At 60.6% G+C, this 19,735-nt stretch overlaps 2 protein-coding genes across 2 annotated transcripts in view; one reads left to right on the forward strand and one right to left on the reverse strand.

Annotated features, from left to right (window-relative positions):
• VOLCADRAFT_88331 (uncharacterized protein) overlaps positions 1-11,775 on the reverse strand; it is a gene marked incomplete at both ends in the record, with an annotated part of 17,553 nt that extends 5,778 nt beyond the window's left edge. The window contains 18 exons of the mRNA XM_002948031.1: positions 368-727; positions 1,310-1,589; positions 2,076-2,527; positions 3,068-3,354; positions 3,685-4,022; positions 4,326-4,499; positions 5,210-5,284; positions 6,102-6,154; positions 6,218-7,137; positions 7,602-7,782; positions 8,055-8,196; positions 8,617-8,799; positions 9,302-9,439; positions 9,701-9,886; positions 10,475-10,540; positions 11,083-11,227; positions 11,428-11,581; positions 11,721-11,775. Of these exons, the coding sequence (XP_002948077.1) occupies positions 368-727; positions 1,310-1,589; positions 2,076-2,527; positions 3,068-3,354; positions 3,685-4,022; positions 4,326-4,499; positions 5,210-5,284; positions 6,102-6,154; positions 6,218-7,137; positions 7,602-7,782; positions 8,055-8,196; positions 8,617-8,799; positions 9,302-9,439; positions 9,701-9,886; positions 10,475-10,540; positions 11,083-11,227; positions 11,428-11,581; positions 11,721-11,775 (4,189 nt within the window). The remainder of the gene's footprint in view (positions 1-367; positions 728-1,309; positions 1,590-2,075; positions 2,528-3,067; positions 3,355-3,684; positions 4,023-4,325; positions 4,500-5,209; positions 5,285-6,101; positions 6,155-6,217; positions 7,138-7,601; positions 7,783-8,054; positions 8,197-8,616; positions 8,800-9,301; positions 9,440-9,700; positions 9,887-10,474; positions 10,541-11,082; positions 11,228-11,427; positions 11,582-11,720) is intronic.
• A 3,256-nt stretch (positions 11,776-15,031) lies between these two features.
• On the forward strand, positions 15,032-19,111 carry VOLCADRAFT_88332 (uncharacterized protein; the record flags this gene model as incomplete). Its single annotated transcript, XM_002947883.1, has 6 exons — positions 15,032-15,157; positions 15,269-16,026; positions 16,184-16,550; positions 17,211-17,957; positions 18,150-18,410; positions 19,022-19,111. 6 exons carry the CDS (start codon positions 15,032-15,034, stop codon positions 19,109-19,111), a joined length of 2,349 nt encoding a protein of 782 aa, XP_002947929.1.
• Between the last annotated feature and the right edge of the window lie 624 nt (positions 19,112-19,735).

A 19,735-nucleotide genomic window follows, 5' to 3' on the forward strand; every position in this document is an offset into this window, starting at 1 on the left:
GGGTAGGGTAGAGAGGGAGGTCGAGAGCGAAGGAAGCTCTCTGAAAGTGATCCAACGAGATCCAGTCGGGGATCAAACTAATGGCGGTCTCTGCAACGGCTAATTAAAAGGCCCGGTCAATCGAAAAAAGAATCGAAGGCGACAAGAACAGTCACGACGTGTGTGCGCGTGCGCATGTGTGTGAGTATGTCTGGGGAAGAAGAAGTTTTCGAGGTGAGAAGGATCTCTCCACACACACACACACAGCGGTCACATGTGCGGCGACCGTTTCCAGCCCACTCCCACCGCTCATCCCAGCCCCAGCCCCAGCCCCAGCCCCACACACGGGGGCCCAACCCCCCGACGCCCCCCATCATGGGCTGCTCACTGGTCGCCGGGAAGCACCTCCGCAGCCTCTGCACCTCCGCGTGCGCACTGCCGGTCAGCCGGTACAGCTCCTCAAACCGCCGCCAGTACTCGTCCAAGCCCTCAGAGGTGCTCAGGTCCACCTCCACGAACCGCCCACTGCCACCAGCCAGAGCGGTGAAGCCCGTGGGGGCGGCGACAACGACCGGAGGGGTGCCGCCGCCGCCGCCGCCGCCGCCGCCGGCTGCGGTGCCAGCGGCCACCTCCGGTGCGGCGGCCGCATGGCCGGCACCTTCAGCGCCCACCCCGGTGGCGGGCTGTGCCGGCGGCGGCTGTGGCGGGTTGTGTGAGAGCTCCTTGCCGGGTGGTATTTCCAGCACACCTGGCGGTGGAGAGGGCCCGGGGGAGGAAGGTTACCTGTGTGCTTGAGTGCACGAAGAGGAAGAGATGTGGGGCGCAAGGTTGTGGGGCGCAAGGTTGGTGAAGGGTGTGAAGGGGCTTGAGATGGGCGGGACTCACGGTGGGGACTGGGTCAGAAAGCCGCTGCGGTCCGCCAGCTGGCGACTGTTGAATGTGGAGATGTGGATATGTATCAACCTCCTGAGATTGCATGTATGTCCATGTGCGGGTAGATCGCCCCAGGGGGATTCCGTGCTGATTGTTTCTATGTGTGTGTGTATGTATGTGTTTTGTTCGGGGCATATGGGGTCCATGTTCACTCTCTAGGACTCCCCTCTAGGACTTCTTGCAGACACACAGACACATCACCCTACAAAGACGCAAGGACTCAGGGGACTGCGACCCACACCCAAACCCACACCCACACCCACATACGGAGGAGCCAAATCCACCTCCCCAAAAGCACAAATACACACACACCCTACCACACGCCGGCGCGCACACGGCCGCCCCCAGTAGGCAGCTTTCCACACCCGCAGCTCCACTACTCCAAGCACCTACCCACCCCTGGCATGCACCAGCAGCCGCACTCCCTGGCCGTCCCGCGCCCGCACACCGGCCCCCGGGCCGGGCTTCCTAGAGGCCTCCAGCCGCGAGGGGTCCACCACCGCCCACTCCAGCAGCCGCAGCCTGCGCAGTATGCTGATGAGGTACTCCAGGCGGTGCACGGAAGTGCCGTCCATGATGTTGCGCGCCTGGTCGGGGGTGAGGGAGCCCAGCGTGGCGCCGCTCTCGCACAGCCGGGCGAGCTCCTCAGGGTGGCGACGGGAGGTGCTGCCCAAGACCTGAACACACATACACACATACACACACACACACAAGGGAGGGCGGGAGGGGAAAGACGAACCACAAACGAGGGCGGGAGGGGCGGGGTGAGGGAAGGTGGTAGGAACAAAGGAAGGAGGGTGGGCTGGGCTGGGGCACAGATTTTTCACAGACATGGTAATAACCTATGCCAGAACGCATGCACATACCATGCATCGACAAGTGCTGGAATGGAAGTGTTGGGTTGCGGAATGTGAAGCAGCAGGAAGAGAAAACAGCAATGCGCTCTGTGGGGAAAGACGAATTACGAACGAGTGGCGCGCTGTGAGGCCGGGGGAGCAGGCGGAGTGAGGGAAGCGAAGTGAACGTTGCACACACAGAGGACGAACAAGGAGGCGGGCGGGGCCAGCAATGAATGGAACACTACTTCGCTGTTCCGCGAGACAACGCCCTTCACTTCACTCGCCCAACGCAGGCAGGGGGCTCTACCAGGCAGGGCTTCCCACCTGCAGCGCCACACTCAGCGGCATGATGCTCCACAGCCGCCGTACGCTGAGGTGACGCATCGGCGCTGCCGGCGCCTCCTGTCTCGCAGTCGCCCCCGTCACCTCCACGCCTCCTCCTCCTCCTCCACCTCCGCGCGCCTCACCGTCACCACCCTCTCCTGGCCCACCCGCGGCTCCACCCGCGGCTCTCTCCCCACCCCCCTCCGCCACGCCCTGCTGCTGTCCTTGCTGCGCCCCTTGGCCCTGGCCCGGCTGCCCCTGCTGTTGTTGCTTCTGGGGGTCGCCCTGCGCGCTCGACCCCTTCATGGCTCCGAACGCAAAGGCCATCTTGGACCGCTCCGTGGCTGAGGCCAGGCTGAGCACCTCCTCACCCCAGCTGAGGGGCATGTGGGGCATGCCGCCTGGCTCGGGGTCCACAGATGCCAGCGAATCGGACTCGAAGCCGCCCAGGCCTGCAGGCACCCGCGAGCACGCAAAGCATACAACAAGCACACGGTAACACGTCTTACTGTATCGAAAATGGTCAGGCGAAGTGTGCGGGCGTACATACATATGTAGGCTACTGGTGGAAATAGTATGTTTTTACACGCACACGTGGTCTCATGAGTTGCAGTGTTATATATCAGCTTTGCTGATGAGGCCCGAGCAGCAGCAGTGGAAGAAAGATACGGAGGAAGCTGCAAAGAGGAATGCAACGCAACAAGGGACGAAATGCCGTACCAACTGCCATTAACTGCAGATACCCCAGCACAGCCAAGGAACCGTGGAGATGCCAATGTTCAGGTGAGACGGACCATCCATATTTGATGCTTGGTGCAGGAAGCAAAGGGCCATTTGCGGACATGTAAATTAAACCGGGAATCGGCCCTTGGAGCGGTGAGTCGGGGGGAAAAAGGGAAAGGCCTTCCAGGGTGTGTTTTTGGCATGGGTTCGCGAGACGACGTGTGTGTTTGCTGCAACGGCTGCACCCACCCACCCACCCACCCACCCACCCGCCCACCTACCTACGAGCTTGGCGATGAGGTAATGCAGCAACCGCACCCGCACCATCTTGGCAGGGATGAGGCCGTTCTCAACTGACCGTGCAGTCGCCTCGTTGTGTACGGCACGGAAGAGGCTGACGCCGCGGCCGATGCGCAGCCGGGCGGCCGCCGCCGCAGTTGCGGGGGACTGTGTGCCGCCGCGACCCCGATCGACAGCGCCACCGCCGCCGCTGCCGCCGCCACCATCGCGGCCATGCAACCCCGGTTCCTCGTTTCCGGCGTCCAGACCCACAGCCCTAACGCAAAAGGCCGTGAAGGTGAGGAGAAGGTGAGGAGAAGGTAGAATCATGGGATCAAACGGGGCGTGGCGCGTTTTCGCACAACAAAGCAGGCGCTGGGATTCGAAGCTAATAACTCATAATAAACACAAAATCGCATATAACACAGCGTGCAAGAAGGTGCTGCACTGCGCGAGACATAAAACCGAACACGCTTGATAAAAAGGATCCTGCCACGGCCCCTACTGTAGACAGTAGCTCTTGGCTACCCCACACCCTCGCATATGCGCCTTTTCCCCCCCCCATGCCTTCCTTGCTCCTCCCCCTTCCCCTCCTCCTCCTCCTCACCCAAGAAGCCCAGCTGTGGTCTCATCAAGCCCGTCGATGGTGCCCACAGCACCGCCGGCCGCCGCCGCGCCGCCACCGCCAGCAGCACCCGCGGCGGCGGCTTCTGCCGCCGCCACCGCTACCGCCGTCGCGGATCCCGCCGCCACCGCGGCCGTGACCATGGCCTCCGGCAGCAGGTTGCCGACGGGGTACTCAATCATGGTGACCGCCTTGCGGGCCGCTAGGGCCTTCCTGCAGCACTCAGATCGCAGCTTGCGCTCGAACTCCCCCATTTGTTTGCAAATCTCGTCCAACAGCTCCGGAGTGGGCTCCAGGTCGGGTCGAATCAACGTATCGACCTAATGAAAGCAGTGTTGGAATGGAGGGCTTTTCGGAAAACAGCATCGATATGTAGGGGTTTCAAAAACCCCACTAGCTGGAGATACCTGCCCAGCCCCAGCCCCAGCCCCAGCCCCAGCCCCAGCCCCAGCCCCAGCCCCAGCCCCAGCCCCAGCCCCAAAGCCAGCCCCAGGCCAATGTCCAACCGGCACTGCCCACCCCCACCCCCCAGTTAGCACTTCCCCCCAAGCCCCCAGTCTCCAGCCCCAGCAGTCCCCATCCCACCACCACGCACCCCTCCCAAGTGGCCACCCGGCACCCACCGGCCTATTGTCGCCCAGGAAGCCCTGGGTCTCCACTCGGATGAGCTTGGCCTTGCCCGACTCCGCCAACCGTATCATGAGACGGCGGATGGTTTTAATATCGGGGCCGGCAGAGCTGTTGGGGATGGGCTTGCCACTCGCGGCGCTCTCCCACTCCATCACCAGCCGACGAACCTGGCACATGACGTGTGGACGCAGGGGGAGGCGCGTTGCCTTGAAGGAACGCGTTACCGAGAAAGCGCCAGTACGGTACCTCACGACGGCGGTGCCTTATTTCCTCAGGCAGAGTGCTTTCATGGCAGCGGGGGAAGGCAGGCTTGGACGGCAGGTGTGGGGTGTGGGGTGGCGGACATACACACTCCGTGGGGAGCCGCTGAGGTACCTCCTCTAAGATAATGATAACCACCAATAGTCGCCAATAATCGACACGAGCTCTACGGCTTTTGGACAATCAAGACGCGCACTGAGGTGTGACGGGCCGTGACCGGTCCAAGGAGGTTGGTGCCTTGTAATGGTGTGGTGGTGGTGGTGGTGGTGGTGGTGGTGATGGTAATGGCGCAGCATGGTGACCATGTGTATGAATGTGGGAATGGGCCGCACATGCCGTGCCGCAGGCTGCTACACCCGCTGCCTGTCCGTCACCGCCGGGCCCCCATGTTATCCATCCATCCATCCATCCATCCATCGGCCAACCTACACCGCTGGGAGTCTGCAAGCCCCGCCCGAGCTTCAGCCCTAGAGCCGCACCTCTGGACCAATTTGTCTCCGTACCGTCCTTTTCCGCCCTGCTTTCTGCCTACCTACCTAGCTACCTACCTAGCTACCTACCTACCTAGCTACCTACCTAGCTACCTAGCTACCTACCTAGCTACCTACCCACCTACCTGCACCCGGGGTATGAAGCGGTGCTTGTTGAGGTGCTCCAGCAGCAGCCGCAATCGGTCCTCCGTTTTGAGGGTCTGGAGGAGACGAGGGCGACGAGACAGACACATAGCCACTGTTAACAAATGCTAACTTTGCCGTGAAGTGAAGTGAAGTGGTGAAATGTGACACACGGTGATGTCCCCGGCCGGGTGTGGCATTTCAACTGAGAACAACAACACACTGTTTTACGGATACAGCCAAATGGTGAGATTTGCGTTCCGGCAGGTGATTTAATGAACTGGGTCGCGGGCAGGAACTGGCAACTGGATGCTGCTGCTGCTGCTGTGGCAACCCCACCCACCCAGCGTGGGGCATACGTACACCATGTTGGCCCTCATAGCACCCTATCCAAGGGCCAGCTCAACAGGCCAGCCCTTGCTGCACGCTACGGCGCTGCAGCGCCCCAGCACCCCCTTGCCGTGTCGACCTCCCAAGTTCGACCTCCCAAGTTCCCCAACTCACGAAAATAAACGTACTGATATGCTATATATGCCTTTTTGCTAAACCTTCTGCTCCAGGAGTAACCAAGTAGCTTTAGGGCGTTAAGCCTAGTCACAGGGCATCACCACGCGGGCCGCCAGCCGCCAGGAATGGAAAGCCAGCATTTGCCAGCGGAAGGAGGAACCCCACCTGACAGCGCGAGAGCTACAGCATCTTTCCCGGGTAGCCGGGGGGAGCGCGGGCGGGCGGGCGCAGCTGGGGCACATTGCGCGGGGCCAGCAACATGACCCAATGACCGCACAGACAAGAAGCGGCGGCGGTGGTGACAGTCCCCACGGTCCCAGCATTTCCGCAGCTTTGAGACCCGCGCGCGCCATGAGCAGCTGTGAAGTCACACACCGCCCTACTTACAATGACCTTGGTCCAGTGTGGCTTCCGCTCCTTAGTCCCTGTGGAACGTTCGCCTGCGGCGGCCGGCCCCGTCCCCGCAGCCGCAGCCACTGCCTCGGTTCCGAGACCTGCAGCACCGGCAGCAGCACCAGCGGTGGCGGCCGTGGCGGCGGCCAAGGCATCAAGCTGGACGGCCGCCGGAGTGGGAGCCGGTGCCGGCGTCAACGCTACCGCTGCCGCCGCAGGTGCCGCTGCCAGCGCATTCGGAGAGTCCTCAGTAATGCGCGGGCGCTTGGGCGGCCGGCCTGGGCCCCGCCTGCCACGGCACGGCTGCTCGTCCTTCTCCTCCTCCTCCTCCTCCTCGGCCTCCAGCTCTTCACTTGACTCCTCGCTGGCGTCCTCCTCTTCCTTATCGCTGCTACCGCCGCTGCTGCTCTCGCCCGCCTGCATCGCATGTGACGCGTCAGCCTCGGCATCGTATTCGTCGTCGCTGTCACCGGCGTCTACACCGCCCAGGGCTTTCAAAACCGCGGCGGCGCTCTGACTCGCCTTCACAGCTGCCGAACGCTTAGGTCGCCCTGCCGGTGTCTCTGCAGCCACCAAAGCCGCGGTGGCGGCCGCGGCACCGTCCGCTGCATCTGCCTTGTCCTTCTTAGCTTTACCCTTCGTCTTCCCTTTGGACTTCGTTCCCGTCGATTTTGTTTTCCCGGCGGCCTTGGTCGCCCCAGCGGCCGCTGGCGCCGCCGCTCCTGCTGGTGTTCCCGCCGCCGCTGCTGGAGCCGCCGCCGCCAGCGTACGGGATGGGTCCTCACCTCCGGCAGCCGTCGCCGTCGCCACCGCGCCTTGCGCCAGCTCCTCAACCGCAGGAGCCGTCCTCGCAGCAGCCCCACCTGCAACGCCGCCGGCTGCGTCAACGGCTGGAGGCCCTGCCGGCGGTTGTAACAGGTGTCCTGCCGCCGCCAGCAGCTCCGGTGGGGCCACCAACCGGTTCAGCACGGTGCGGCCGCGGTTGACGACCGTGACCTGCAGGTTGAAGCGCTTGATGATATCCACCAACCTGCGCCCCGGCAAGACGGGGTGGAAAGGAACCACACAACCGAGGGGGCCGATAAGGGGCCAATCAGGGGGGGGGCGGTCTGCTCCGGTTGCGTGCACGCTGTCGCGTTGGCTGCGTCAGCTGCGCCAACGTCAAAAGCAGGCGCGGGTGACTAGGTGTCACCAGCCGTTGAAAACACCGTTGCTAACCTTGCCTCCCTCGAAATAGATAAATAGATAGATATACATACTATTTAATATTTAAATAGTGTGCATGCGTGTGTATAGGCGTCCTCGCGCCTTTCCTGGCAGTGAATATATGTATATATGTATATATTATTCACATACGTATATTCACATATATATGTATATTTATCTTATACACATCGCATTCACAGCCAGCAAAGGCGCGAGGGCGCCAGAAGATCTTGTTTTGCCCCTTGTATCCCTTTCCTCCGCCTTTCCGTACCGCACACAGCCACTCACTTCCTGCCGTACACCTTGGAGCTGACGCCCAGTTTGGAGAACAGCTCGTGGTTGAGCACTCCGTCGGGGCCCGCGGACATGATTCCCTCCAGCAGCTGGCGCTCCAGGGACAGCTCCGTCACGTGGATGCAGGCGCGGCCGCCAGCACCCTCCATGTCGTCCTCGTCGGCCTCCTCGCCCTCTGCACGTGGCGACGGGAGGGGGCACAGGGGGCACATTCATGGCTTCGAGTAAGGGTTAGGGCCCCGCATGTGAGAGGGAGAAAGAAAGAAAGGAAGGAAAAAGCACCGGCTCAATACACGGCGTCCACACCACAATACATCCATTGGTGCCAAAACTGCGCCTGGGAGGTTTCTTCGACGGCCGTTCCGCCGCCTTTGTCCGCCGCCTCTCAATTTTCCCCCCCTGGGATTGTCGTCCCGTCGACCCCACCCCACCCTACCCGTTACCCACCCTCCCCAGCTCCCTCCGGCGGCTCGTCACGATCCGCTGCTGTGGGGGGCTTCCAGTCCTTGAGCAGCCGCACACACGGCACCAGCCGTTCGCGAACACGACACGTCTCGAACGCCAGGTAGCCCTGCTCCTCCATCTTGCGCTGCGGCGGGGTAACAGGCCGAAGTGGCGGAAGTGCTCAAGGTAAAATTCCACGGTAATGCTCCTGGTGCCGTTCCACCATCTACCTCCCCTTTTTCCCCCCTTCCTGAGATGAGAAGAAAGCCTCTTTTCACCCACGTCCTCAATCAAACCATCCAGCCCTTCCCATTCCTGCCAACTCCCGCGCCCTTCCTTCTGCAACACCACTAAGACCATCGCCATCACCGCTCTTTTCCTGGACCTGCATACGCAGCACCACCCGCATCCCAACACCGGCGCTTGCAGGATCCTGCAAATGAGCCGTTCTCGGGTACTTGGTCATATTTGCATATTGCCTACGTCCGGTCTTACGTTCGCCCTCACTCAGCCCCCCACCGAACCCAACCTCCCGGCACTCCGTACAAACGGTAGGGGGCCGCACCCGCAGCCTGCGCCACAGACGATGCCCTCGTGTGCCTCTGAAGCCGCACACCAGCTTGAGGTCCGACTCCACCACCACCCGCTCCGTCGTCTCCGCGATGGTGCTGCACACCAGCCGCATGTACATGTTGTCGTCCTGCAGCACGTAGGTGGCCACCTCCATGCCGCGAACCGCGTCAATCGTCTGTGGGACAGGGGCCCAGCCACATGCGGGATAGTGGTGGTGCGGGGGTGTCAGGCAGGTGGCAGGTGGCAATGCAAGCAAGATCGACACGGGGCGGGTGATATGCGCACGGTGATGTGATGCCCTGGGTGGTGAAGGGCCACCCGGGGCTCACGGGTCGCCAGAACAGGAGGGGACCGGGAAGAAGGCAGGAGGTTGCATCTCTCTCTCTCTCTGAGAGAGAGAGAGAGAGAGAGAGAGAGAGAGAGAGAGAGAGAGAGAAAGAGAGAAAAGAGGTATATATATACATATACACATAATGTTATAGGGTGCACATAATGTTATAGGGTACACATAATGTTATAGGGTACACATAATGTTATCTCTCTCATATATATATATATATATATATGCATATTCGATAGGGGTATTCAACCACACTGCACGTCGGCTCCTGCACGGTCCTGCACTTTGCCCTGCACCCGCACGGGTAGTATGCGACCTCCCCCCGGTCCCCCCCAACCTTGAACATCTGTCCCGGGCCCAGCTTTACTGCCGGCTGGAACCTGGGAAGGTGCAGCACCGAAGACACGGTGACGGTGGCGCCGGGCGGCGCGAAAACCACGGGGTTCTTCACCACGAGCTTCCGAGTCTCCAGGTTCTGCGTACGTGTGACATAGTGCCGTACAGACAGGGTGCAACCGGGAAAGGGAAGAACGCAGAAGAACGTTGGAGGGGCCCAAGAGGGCGAAAAGGAAAGCCGGTTTGCGGCTGGCATTGAGGCCAGGTGGGGTAAAGGATGGGTTTCGGATCGTGCGCGATGTGGAAGTGCAAGCCTGTACATTGCACCGTGCACTTCTCGAAGGAGCCGTGCTTGCAGGGTGGCGGTGCATCCCCCATCGTGCGCCCGCAGCCCACTCACTTTGATGATGTAGTAAAAGTTGCGGTAGGCAATGCCCAGGCGGTTGGCCAGATCGGCATTGATGGTGCCCTTCCAGCGCGTGCGCCCCACCACCGCCAGCGCCGCCAGTTGCATGTCGCTCAGCGGAAACCTAGAGTCCTGGATCTCATACACGCCCAGAACCGAAAAACGAACAGCCTCCGAGGCCTGCGTATGTTATACATGCCAGCATGCGACACGCCACACACACACACAACGAAAAATCAAAAAAGAAGAAGCACGTTGCGGTCTGCGCCAACGCCACGAGGAACGCACAGAAAAGCGGTAGGGCGAAAAGCGTCACAAAAGGTCCAAATAGGCATCCTCCAGAGGAAGATGACAGCTTTGCAGCTGTTACGATTAGCTGTTACGAACTCATTCTTACTGATACCAATAGGAGAGGTTGGCTGGCTACACAGGGTGTGGGAGCTGGGCACCAGTTGGCCGCTTGCTGCGGTCCGGGCCAGGAGCGCAGGTGCAGAAAAGGGAGAAGGCAGAAGGGGCCAGGGGGGTCGCTGCCGCGGCCGAGGCCTGGAACAGGTCCGACCTGGGGCCCCATAGCAGGTTTGGTCGGAACAACCCTGGACTGCCTGAGAGGAAGTGAGCCCGCCCGCTCGCCCCCGCCCGCCCGCCCCCGCCCTAGGTCTGGCGTCGCTGAGCACGCAGCCGCCCGTTCGTATGCAAGCGGCCCAGGGCTGTTTCCCTTCCTCCGCCAGAGGGCAGGGTGCCCTTCCCCGTCTGGAGCCCCGCACTTACCATCACCTTGACTCCGTTGGCGGCCGCTGTGGCGTGGGTCCTTATTTGGGGATCGTCCGGTGACAGCTGCAGCGGTGGGCGCGGGGGCCGTGTGGTGAAAAAACACACAGCCATAAGGTCCTGCATGATGTCCCTTTGGTGCTCTGTCCTGTTAAATTGGATCAATACATGACTTGGACCTAAAGGCCCGACTGGCCCGAAGGGTCCGGACAAGCTATACGCAGGCAGGTATGTGGATACTGGGCAGGAAAGTGGACATGTAGGTAGGAGGGTAGGTAGGTGGGCAGGCAGCAGCATAGCACCGGGCAAGGAGGTCTGGCAAGGTGCCACGCAGCAGCAGCGGCGGCAGCAGCAGCGCTTTTATGACGGGTCAGGTCGGGGAACCCCCTTGGGAAATGGTCTGCGACCTTGGGCCAACCCGCGACAGGATGCGATCTACGCTGCTAGGGAGCATTTTGCAAGGCGGCCCAGGGCAGGAAAAAGCACGATGCCATCGGCGGCAACGTTCCCCCCACCCCCTTAACTTCGCCGTCGTATCGCCATGGTCCCCTGCTCCCCGGAGGCCCCTTCAATCTTCCCTCCGTTACCAGCGGTTTAAGGGACCCTACCACGATTGCTTTCGCCATGGGGTTGTTTTCCGACTTTTTCTTGGCGCGTTTTCCCTTGCTCTTCTTCGGCTCTGCCTCCTCCACCTCGTCCACCGCCTTTGAAGCCCTACAAGGCAGTATGCGCCAGGACGAGAAACATGGGAAGCTGCGATCAGGGAGGCGCAGGAGCACCGGGAAGGGAAGCGCACTGAAGGGGCAGCATCGTACGGACGTTGGGAGGGCCGCCTGCCATACGTGTAACCCTCGTATTTTCTTTACGCGCGCAACACGCAGCTGCCTCCCACACCATCCCGGCAGTCAGGTTGCGGGTTTCATCTTCGCCAAGCTGCCAGCCATTATACCCACTCGTTCAATGAGGGCATCGTGAAAAATTGGACATCCTCCATACGTTGAAGCAGTAGGCCCCACAACACATCCTGAAGCTGAGGCGGTAGGCATGTTATGGAACCGACGGGGAGTCGAGCCCCAAGAAGGGTCCAAAGCTCCTCAGCAGTGCAGCCTACGGGAGGGGATGCGACAGAGTGAATCCGGGTCGCTTGCAGGCAGCTTGCTGCATAGTTTACAAAGTAGGTGGTTTCGCTGAGCAACTCGTTTGCACCGAACGCTGATCAAACGCTGAAATTCTATTCCTAACCCACCTTCCTGGCCCTCCAAGGCTATCTCTTCCACCGCGACTGCCAACAAGGCATCCATTTAATTAACTTTAGAGTAAGGGCATTGGTCTTTGAGTGCCAGCCTTGAGATTCCCAACTTTTTGTGTTAAAATGATTTGACAACGTTATAACATTCTGTAAGGTTTACAACGATTCCTAAATAAAATGGCTAAATTATGCATACTGCTGTGTTTTGACTATATTGCAGTGACAAGGAGAGCCTGCCATGGCATGCATGCGATGCCAATACGACCTTAGTAAGTGCAGACCGCGATAAGCTGCTAGCCTCACAGGCCATCCGAGCGCTGTGCACAAACTGGGTCGGCGCAAGCCAAACATACACACACAAGGCTTTGAGGCTGAGTACATCTCCCCAACGCACAAGCGCGACCGACGCCCATACACTTGCTTAAGTGGCCTCGTCCAAGCCAGCCCTCCAACGGCTTTTAACAAGCCCTGCTATATCCAAATCGCTAAGTCCATATAAGCCCCAGTGCCGTGGTGCAGCTTCATTGACCTGTCAGGCCCCAATGGCAGTTAATCCCATGGGTCGCACTCTCCACCGCGCGTGGACTGGTGCGGTCCGGTCCGAGCTCAACTACTGGCTGCCAGTACCCATGGCACCTGTCTAGGTCTAGGTGTCACTGGTTGACGGGGCCGGTGAGGGGAGATTGGTGCTTGTCACTGAGGTTGGCGCTCGCGTGCCTTCACTCCAGGATCTGCGCAGGGATACGCGATCGATCAGGCCAGTCGGCTGGAGCGACTTACAGTCTCTCTCTATATATATATACTTATTATGGTTCTGCATACTTCAAGAAACGCACGGTACCGATAGAAAAGGTGCCACAGAAATCAAACATTAAGCGCATGCTGCCGACAGGAAAACAGTTGCTGTTTCCGAAACCAGATACGAGATGCCTGACACAGCCATAACCACACGCCCAAAGCTGGCAGAATCCTAACTGACTTTCAGTTAGGCCAACCGGCTAACGGCCGGTAGAATACCTGGCCGGGTAAACAATTGACCGTCAACCGTCTGCTTATCGACAATCCGTCCGCAAAGAATCCTTGCCGAAAGCCACCTGCCAAAGCAGCCAATAACATTCGCACTTTGGGGGTGGAGGCGCTATTACAGCAGGAACGATAGCATAATGGACACCTGCACGTTCGCGGCGAGCCTGCGTTTGCTGTTACATGGCCACCATGTTGGCCGACGTCGCGGTTTTTTTGAATTGGGGACGGTCACTTTGGCTGGTGAGGGCTGCGGTGCGCTTGGGGATTCGCGCAAGAAGGTTGCAGAATCGGGCATGATGGCATAAACTTGCACGCCCCATCCTGTGTGTGTGTGTGTATGTCTGTGTGTGCATGTGTGTGTGTGTGTGTGTGCGTGTGTGTAAGTGTAAGTGTGTTATTTAGAGAGAGCGACATATGAGGACGGTATATATACTGCCGGACCCGACGTACTAGTTAATGGCCTTGCAGCTATCGTGATCCAAGCAATGGTGGAGAGTTTTTCCTGCGACGGATCGAGACAGAGTTCCGGAACCCGTGAACCTGGAATACCCGCGACTGCTTTGCGGTTGCCACACTTCAAGGTTGCCACACCTGGGCAATCTACTGGCGACACTCGGCGGTCTCAGTGCTGTGCACATCTGCCAACGCCGTAGCTTTACTTACTGCGCCGCACTTCTGTCGTGCTGGTCCTGTCATTCCTGACATCACGCGCGAGGGCAACATCCGTCTGCAGGGGGCGTCCGTCCGTCCGGGCGCAAGCCGCATGTGAAATGAACTTGCCGGGTTTAGATGAGATTTACGTGAGAGCCAAATGCCCTGCTTACGAGTCCCTTAGCCATGCATATATTGACTTCCCAGTTGGCCGTGAACTGCGGTGTTTTACAGTGCGGTAGAGGCAGGACATGTTGGGCAGACTCTTGCTGTAGATCACCGATGCGAAGGCAACCTGGAGATCTTAGTGCCATCACGGGCCGTAGACCTGCCGTGTTTAGCTCGTTTGCGCGGGAATGCTGTGACAGACCCAGATGAGCCTTCTGCCGTGGTATGCATCACTGCCCTCCGGTAGCCACACCTGCTGTGTAGCAGGGATGTTTCTACAACCGGTCCAACCGGGCCTAATTTGTGATAAAGGTTCGGGGCCAATTTATGGGACCGGTGTGACAACCCTTAGCTGCAGCGGCAAGCGGCTGTATCACTCCCCAGCCCTGCAGTGGTGAAATGCGCTAGGGTTTGCTGTCCAGACGATTTAACGTAAATCCCATACACATGATATACACAACCACATAAGGTGGCCAAAATCATAAGATGTTTTTAACGGCCTGTATGGCATATGGGCACCTGCCGCAATGGCAGACTCTTCGCCTACCAAAGCTGCAGTTGGCGGGCACGGTTAGACAGTTATAAGCTCCAAATCTTACTCTGCATGTGATGGAAATGTATAAAGGTCAAGCTATGTATCTAGTCATGCGGCATGTAGTCAGTCTCTGGCATCGTATGTCCTTATGTCCATGTACCTAAGGCTCTCTGGCCATACGTTTTAACCTAATCTGCTAGTAATTTAAAATAGTTGCTAAGCAAATCTACGAGAAAAGGTCAGGAATTTTGTATATTACGCTGCTGCTGTGACCGTCTGTCAGTTTGCTTCATACCGGAACGCTCCTGACTGAGCCCTTCGCTGTCGTCATTTCAGGGAGATAACGCATACTAATTTGTGTTTATTTATTCGTCGACCACAACTTTGGGCCCCGGCTTTTGGAAGGAAGGCCTTTCGGATGCTTTTGCCAACCAGCGTGAAGGCAGCGCGGCTGCCAATACCGAACCCGCCAGCAGCGACAGCGCAAGATCAATCCACTATCCATAGAAGGCCCAGCACCCGGCGCGCCTACTTCACTGACCCAATTGCGCTCTCCATATTCCGAGCGGCCAATAACGGCAGCCTTGACCCTAGCAGCTTGCCCTCTTCCCTGCGCCCAAAGCCGCCAGCACAGGCGCCAGAACAGGGAACAGAATTATGTACTTCCGCACCGTCAACGTCCGGGACGCTGTCGATGACGAGTCTGGACTCCTTGACCATCGACACAGCTTCGTCGGATTTTGCGGCGCGAGGGGCGCTCCCAGCTGCATCGCCAAGATCAACCAGAATTTGTGAACCTCAGTTTCAGCGCAACGCAAGCGAGGCGCTTTCTGCTGAGCTACCTAATCCTCAGCAGCCGGTGCCTTTGCCAGCGCCGAACGGCCCACCAGTATCGTCACTCCAGCCTGCAAGACACCGCGCGGCAACAATGCCAACGCAACAACGGCTGCCGACGGTACCTTACCAGTCAACTGCCCCAGCTGCAGCGCCAGGGCCGGTGCATCGGCCACCATTGATTGCAACTGCGCACCCTGATGTCCCGGGTGCCCAGGCAGTGAGTGTGGAGCCGCCTCCAGGGCCCCGGGTGCCGGCGGAATGCCGCCCGCATGCGCCGCACACAACTAGCACGAAGGTCGTTGCTGCGCCCTCTTACCCATCGCCGCAGCTCCCCATTGCACCAAACCCCCCAGCAAACCCGTCGGTCAAAGTTTCCCCACCTGCAACGGCGCCTGGCGAGCCCGTACAATTAGTCGCAAATGCACCGGCAGTGGTGTCTGTACTGTCGACTGCGCCATCGCTGCCGGCGACGGCGCCGCAGCTGCCACCCACTGCCCTCCTGCCACTGCCCACTGTCGGAGGTGCTCTGGCGGCCGGGGGAGCAGCACCGCCGCCGCCGCCGCCGCCGCCATTAACCCAGCAGCTTTCAAGCACAACGGTGCAGAAGGAAACCCGGCTGCCCGCCCATGAACAGACTTCGACCAGCGGGACGGCTCCCGTCGTGGTGGCGGGGACCCCCACACCAGGCGTGGCCACGCTGGTCCCCGGAGCGGCATCGGCAGACCCTGCCCGTGCGGCCCCAGCTGCACATGCTGCCGCCACCGTGGGCGCGGCGGAGGCGGAGGCGGAGGCTGCAGCAGCAGCGCTGCAGGGTTGTCTGCTGCCCTTCCGTTCCTTAGACTCGCGGCACAAGGAGCTCCGGATCCGGGGGGTGATCGCACTGGCCATGTCGCAGGTGTGGAATGCGTGCTTGCGACAGCACGGCCAGTCACCGGAGACCCAGGCGCCGGCAGGGAAGTCACACGCGCCGCCGGTGAACGCGGGCACGTTCTCGCTATCACGGCTTCAGCTGGTGCAATTCGGCTGGACAACAACCCAATTGGATGAGAAGTACCAGGAGCTCTTCCCGCCTCATCCGCCTGGCAGGTTAGGTGGAGGTCGTATGTGCATGTGCATATGTATGTCTTCATGCATGCATTGACCCATGAACCGCACATTGTCACTTTCGGTTTTCCTTTCCTTTAGTTCATCCCCAAAGTTCTCGTTGTTGCTCTCTTGCTCTCCGTGTTGCTGTTGATTGTAGGATGTCTTACAGCAGTACGGCGATTATGTACGACAAAATTGGTAAGAGCATCGCGATGCGCGGTCTGAGGACACGTCCCGGCGGCAACGGCGGAGAGGTGGTGTTGACACCGTGCGTCGGTTGGGGTGACGAGCGGGTGACGGAGATGCAGCGACTGAGGGCCGAGTTGGCGCCTTTGGAGGAGGAGGCGAGGCGGCGCCAGGAGGCCCAAGAGGAGGCCGCTAGGCGCCGCGCTGCCCCCCGCAGCGGGCTCTGCTGCGGCCCTAGCAACACGGAAGAGCGGCGGGAAGCGCTCGGTGGGGGGCCGGCGGGCGGGAAGCGGCGGGCGGCTTCGGAGGTAGAAGTGGAGGCGGCGGGAGTGGAGAAGGTGCGGGGTCTGAACCGGCAAGGGTGAAGAGATAGTTGTTGGGAAATGGAAGGCAAGCCGGTACAGGTACAGGACACACCAAGGTGCGGGGGTTGCAGATGGCTTGCGCTCGCCGCCATTCCCCGAGTCTAGCGACAGAGGGTGGTAAGTGGTATTGGGCGGTGCAGGGGCCCGAGGGGGGGTTGCCGGACTAAGCGGCGGCGAATTTGCAGCCCGGCGCTATGCACAGCGCCACGGGGCAACGCACATTGCTGCTGTTGCTGGTGGTGGAGGTGCTGCTGCGGGTGGTGGTGCTGCTGTTACTGGTAGTGGTGCTGTTACTGATGGTGGTGGTGCTGCTGCGGGTGTTCGAGCGAGTCCACGAGTGCGGCAAGTCAGAACTCCCTCCCCAGGAACCCCCTTCCCCGTGTCGCGCGCCACCACGCCCCCCCTATGAAGAAGGCAGCAGCTTCACTCGTTCGTGGTTCGTCTTTTCCCCTTGTGAAGTCTTCCTGCTTCCCCTCCCCAATCCACATGGCCCTTTTCCTGTCCACGTGGCTTTAACTGCGCGTGATTTCTCTCTCACCCAAACCTCGCCCCCTTCGTCCCCCGGTCGAGTGGGGGCAGTCGGCAGTTGCTATCTTGACGCTCGAGATATGAATGCCTCCCGTGCGGCCCCAGTCGGACAACCTGCCCTGGCCCCTGCGGGAGATCCAGTGCCGCATCTGCCATTACCTTCGGCTGGTCATGCGGCCGCTGCTCGCAAGCAAGGACCCCACACCGCTGCCAGTGGCGGAGGTCCTGCGTGGCCTGGAAGCCGCGGGGGAAATTACGCTGGACGACAAGACGTTGGCGGCATTGGGAACAGATAGCGTGGAGGCGCTGTTCGCGAACTTTATGAGGGATGTGGTGACGCTCCGGAGGCGCAGCGCCGACGGCGTGGTGGGGGTCGTGCCGTCAGAGGTCTACAGGCGGGAAGAGGCCGACAACCGCGGATTGCACATGCGTTGCTCGGGGGTAACCAGCCCGGCGCGAGGGGAGATGTGGTCACTGCCGTCACCGCAGCAGCGGCACGGGCAGCAAGAGCCGTCCAAACGACAGCGGCATGAGAGAGCAGCGGGGGCGGGGGCCAGGGAGGACGCCCCGGGGGCCGCGACGGCCGCCGCCGCCGCCATCGAACCCGGTGGGCAGAGACCTGGACGCCACGGCCGCGGCAGCGAGGGATCCTGGTCCCTGCCCAGTGCCTTCCCAGATACTAACGGCCTGCACAAGCTACAGCAGCCGCACCGACAGCCTTGCAGCAACGCCGCCACGGCACACAGCATGGGTGCGGCGCATCAGGCAGCTCAGCCGCCGCCGGCGCCGGCGGCAGCCGCCAGTACTTCCGCAGGTTCCCTGGCCGCCACTGGTGACTGCTCCGATATCCTGGTCGGGGCCAGCTCCATGGCGAGCAGCAGTAGCGGCGGCGGCGGCGGTGGTGGTGGCAGTAGCGGCTGTATACTGGAAGGTTCTGCTGTCGTCAGCCGTCGTGATCACCGGAAGCTTCCAGCGCACCTGCGACCCAAACCGGCAGTCTCGGGCCGCATGCCACATTCGACCATGCTGCTACAGCCGCCACAGACACAGCCACAGACACAGTTAATGCCGCCGCGGCCGCCGTCGCGGGCAGCAGCGGCAACCGCGGCCGCTGCGAGGCAGGGTGCTGGCTTACCCGCAGCTCCTTTGCGCCGCGAGTGGCAAACCGTGGGCGACATGATGCCGGTACGGATTGATCTGTGGACCTTGGCTCAGGCGGAGACCCAGGGCGCTGACTGCGTGCCGACGTGTCGGGCGGCGGGGTACGACACGTGCTGGCAGGTGACCGGTTACCGGGAAAGCCAGGTGGGTGAGGTTGGCGGTAACATGGAGGGGGTTGTTTCTCGCTTTGTGGTTCGAGGGGATGAAGGTGCGGTGTAGGGGTATTTTGCGGGTAGGTGTTGCGTGGAGGTGAGGCAGGGTAAGTGAGCAGCGAAAGGGGGAGGACTGTCCTGAGTGTTTTGGCCGCGGTAGTTGGGTAGCCCGGTAGACATGGCGGCCCAGTGAGGTCTGATATTGTACGTCTGGTCCCCACATTCCACCAAGGCAGGCAGACAGACAGAGACAGATAGGCAGACATTATATTGCGCCACAGCCTGTCCGCGTCCTCCCGTTTTCCCCCCCCCCTCTTCCGGCCGGCAATCGGTCTGGGTGGCTAGCTCCCTGCCTGACGGGCTGACAGACCTGAAGGTTCCTGAGAGGCTGGCTGACTTCTGGCTGGTGGTGTGGTGTGGTGTGGTGTGGTGTGGTGTGGTGTGGTGTGGTGTGGTGTGGTGTGGTGTGGTGTGGTGTGGTGTGGTGTGGTGTGGTGTGGTGTGGTGTGGTGTGGTGTGGTGTGGTGTGGTGTGGTGTGGTGTGGTGTGGTGTGGTGTGGTGTGGTGTGGTGTGGTGTGGTGTGGCGTCGAATGTGGTTGCAGGTACTTGCCTCTTGTTGGGGCGCCACCCGAGAAGCCGCCATATCGGCACTGCGGCAGCACCTGGTGGACCTGATCTCCACCTTGCGATGAACACGGCCGCCAGCCCCACCCCGGTAAGAGGCGCACATGCGCCATGTGTCTGTGTTTGGGCAGGGCGGGAGTGCCGTTGGCATCCGGGAAGAGACGATGTACGGCTCGTGGACAGTGGAACGATGCGCGAGAGGTACGTCAGGCGTTGCTGCTGCTGCTGCTGCGGGAGAGGGTTTGTGGCAATGTTTGACACGCTTTCTTTTGGGGGGGACCTCCGGGTAAAGGCTGAGGGTCTCACTACTTGTTGTTAACTTTTAAGGGCCCAGATGGCGGTTCCCCTTTAGGGGACGATGATGTTATGGCAGAGCGCGTTAGCAACCGCAGCAACCGCGGCAGCTGCGACAGGGGCAGGAGCAGCAGGGTGCCGAGCAGCCTCTCAGCTGAGAGGCGGCTACTGTGGTACGGAGATCCAGACGGGCTCCAGGACAGTCCGCACGGTGGGGGCGAGCAGCCCGTTCATTTCACCAATTGGCTGCTTCTGAGCGCACGCGGGGCTGTAGCAGCGGTTGGTGCGGTCAGAGGCCTTTCGAACTTCACCACCCACACCACCACAATAACAACAACAACAACAACAACAGCTGGGGCGGTTGTGAAAGGGACCAGAAAGGAACATCGACGGCGGCG

The sequence above is a fragment of the Volvox carteri genome, assembly GCF_000143455.1.
Source record: "Volvox carteri f. nagariensis unplaced genomic scaffold VOLCAscaffold_8, whole genome shotgun sequence".
In the NCBI taxonomy this organism is placed as follows: domain Eukaryota; kingdom Viridiplantae; phylum Chlorophyta; class Chlorophyceae; order Chlamydomonadales; family Volvocaceae; genus Volvox; species Volvox carteri.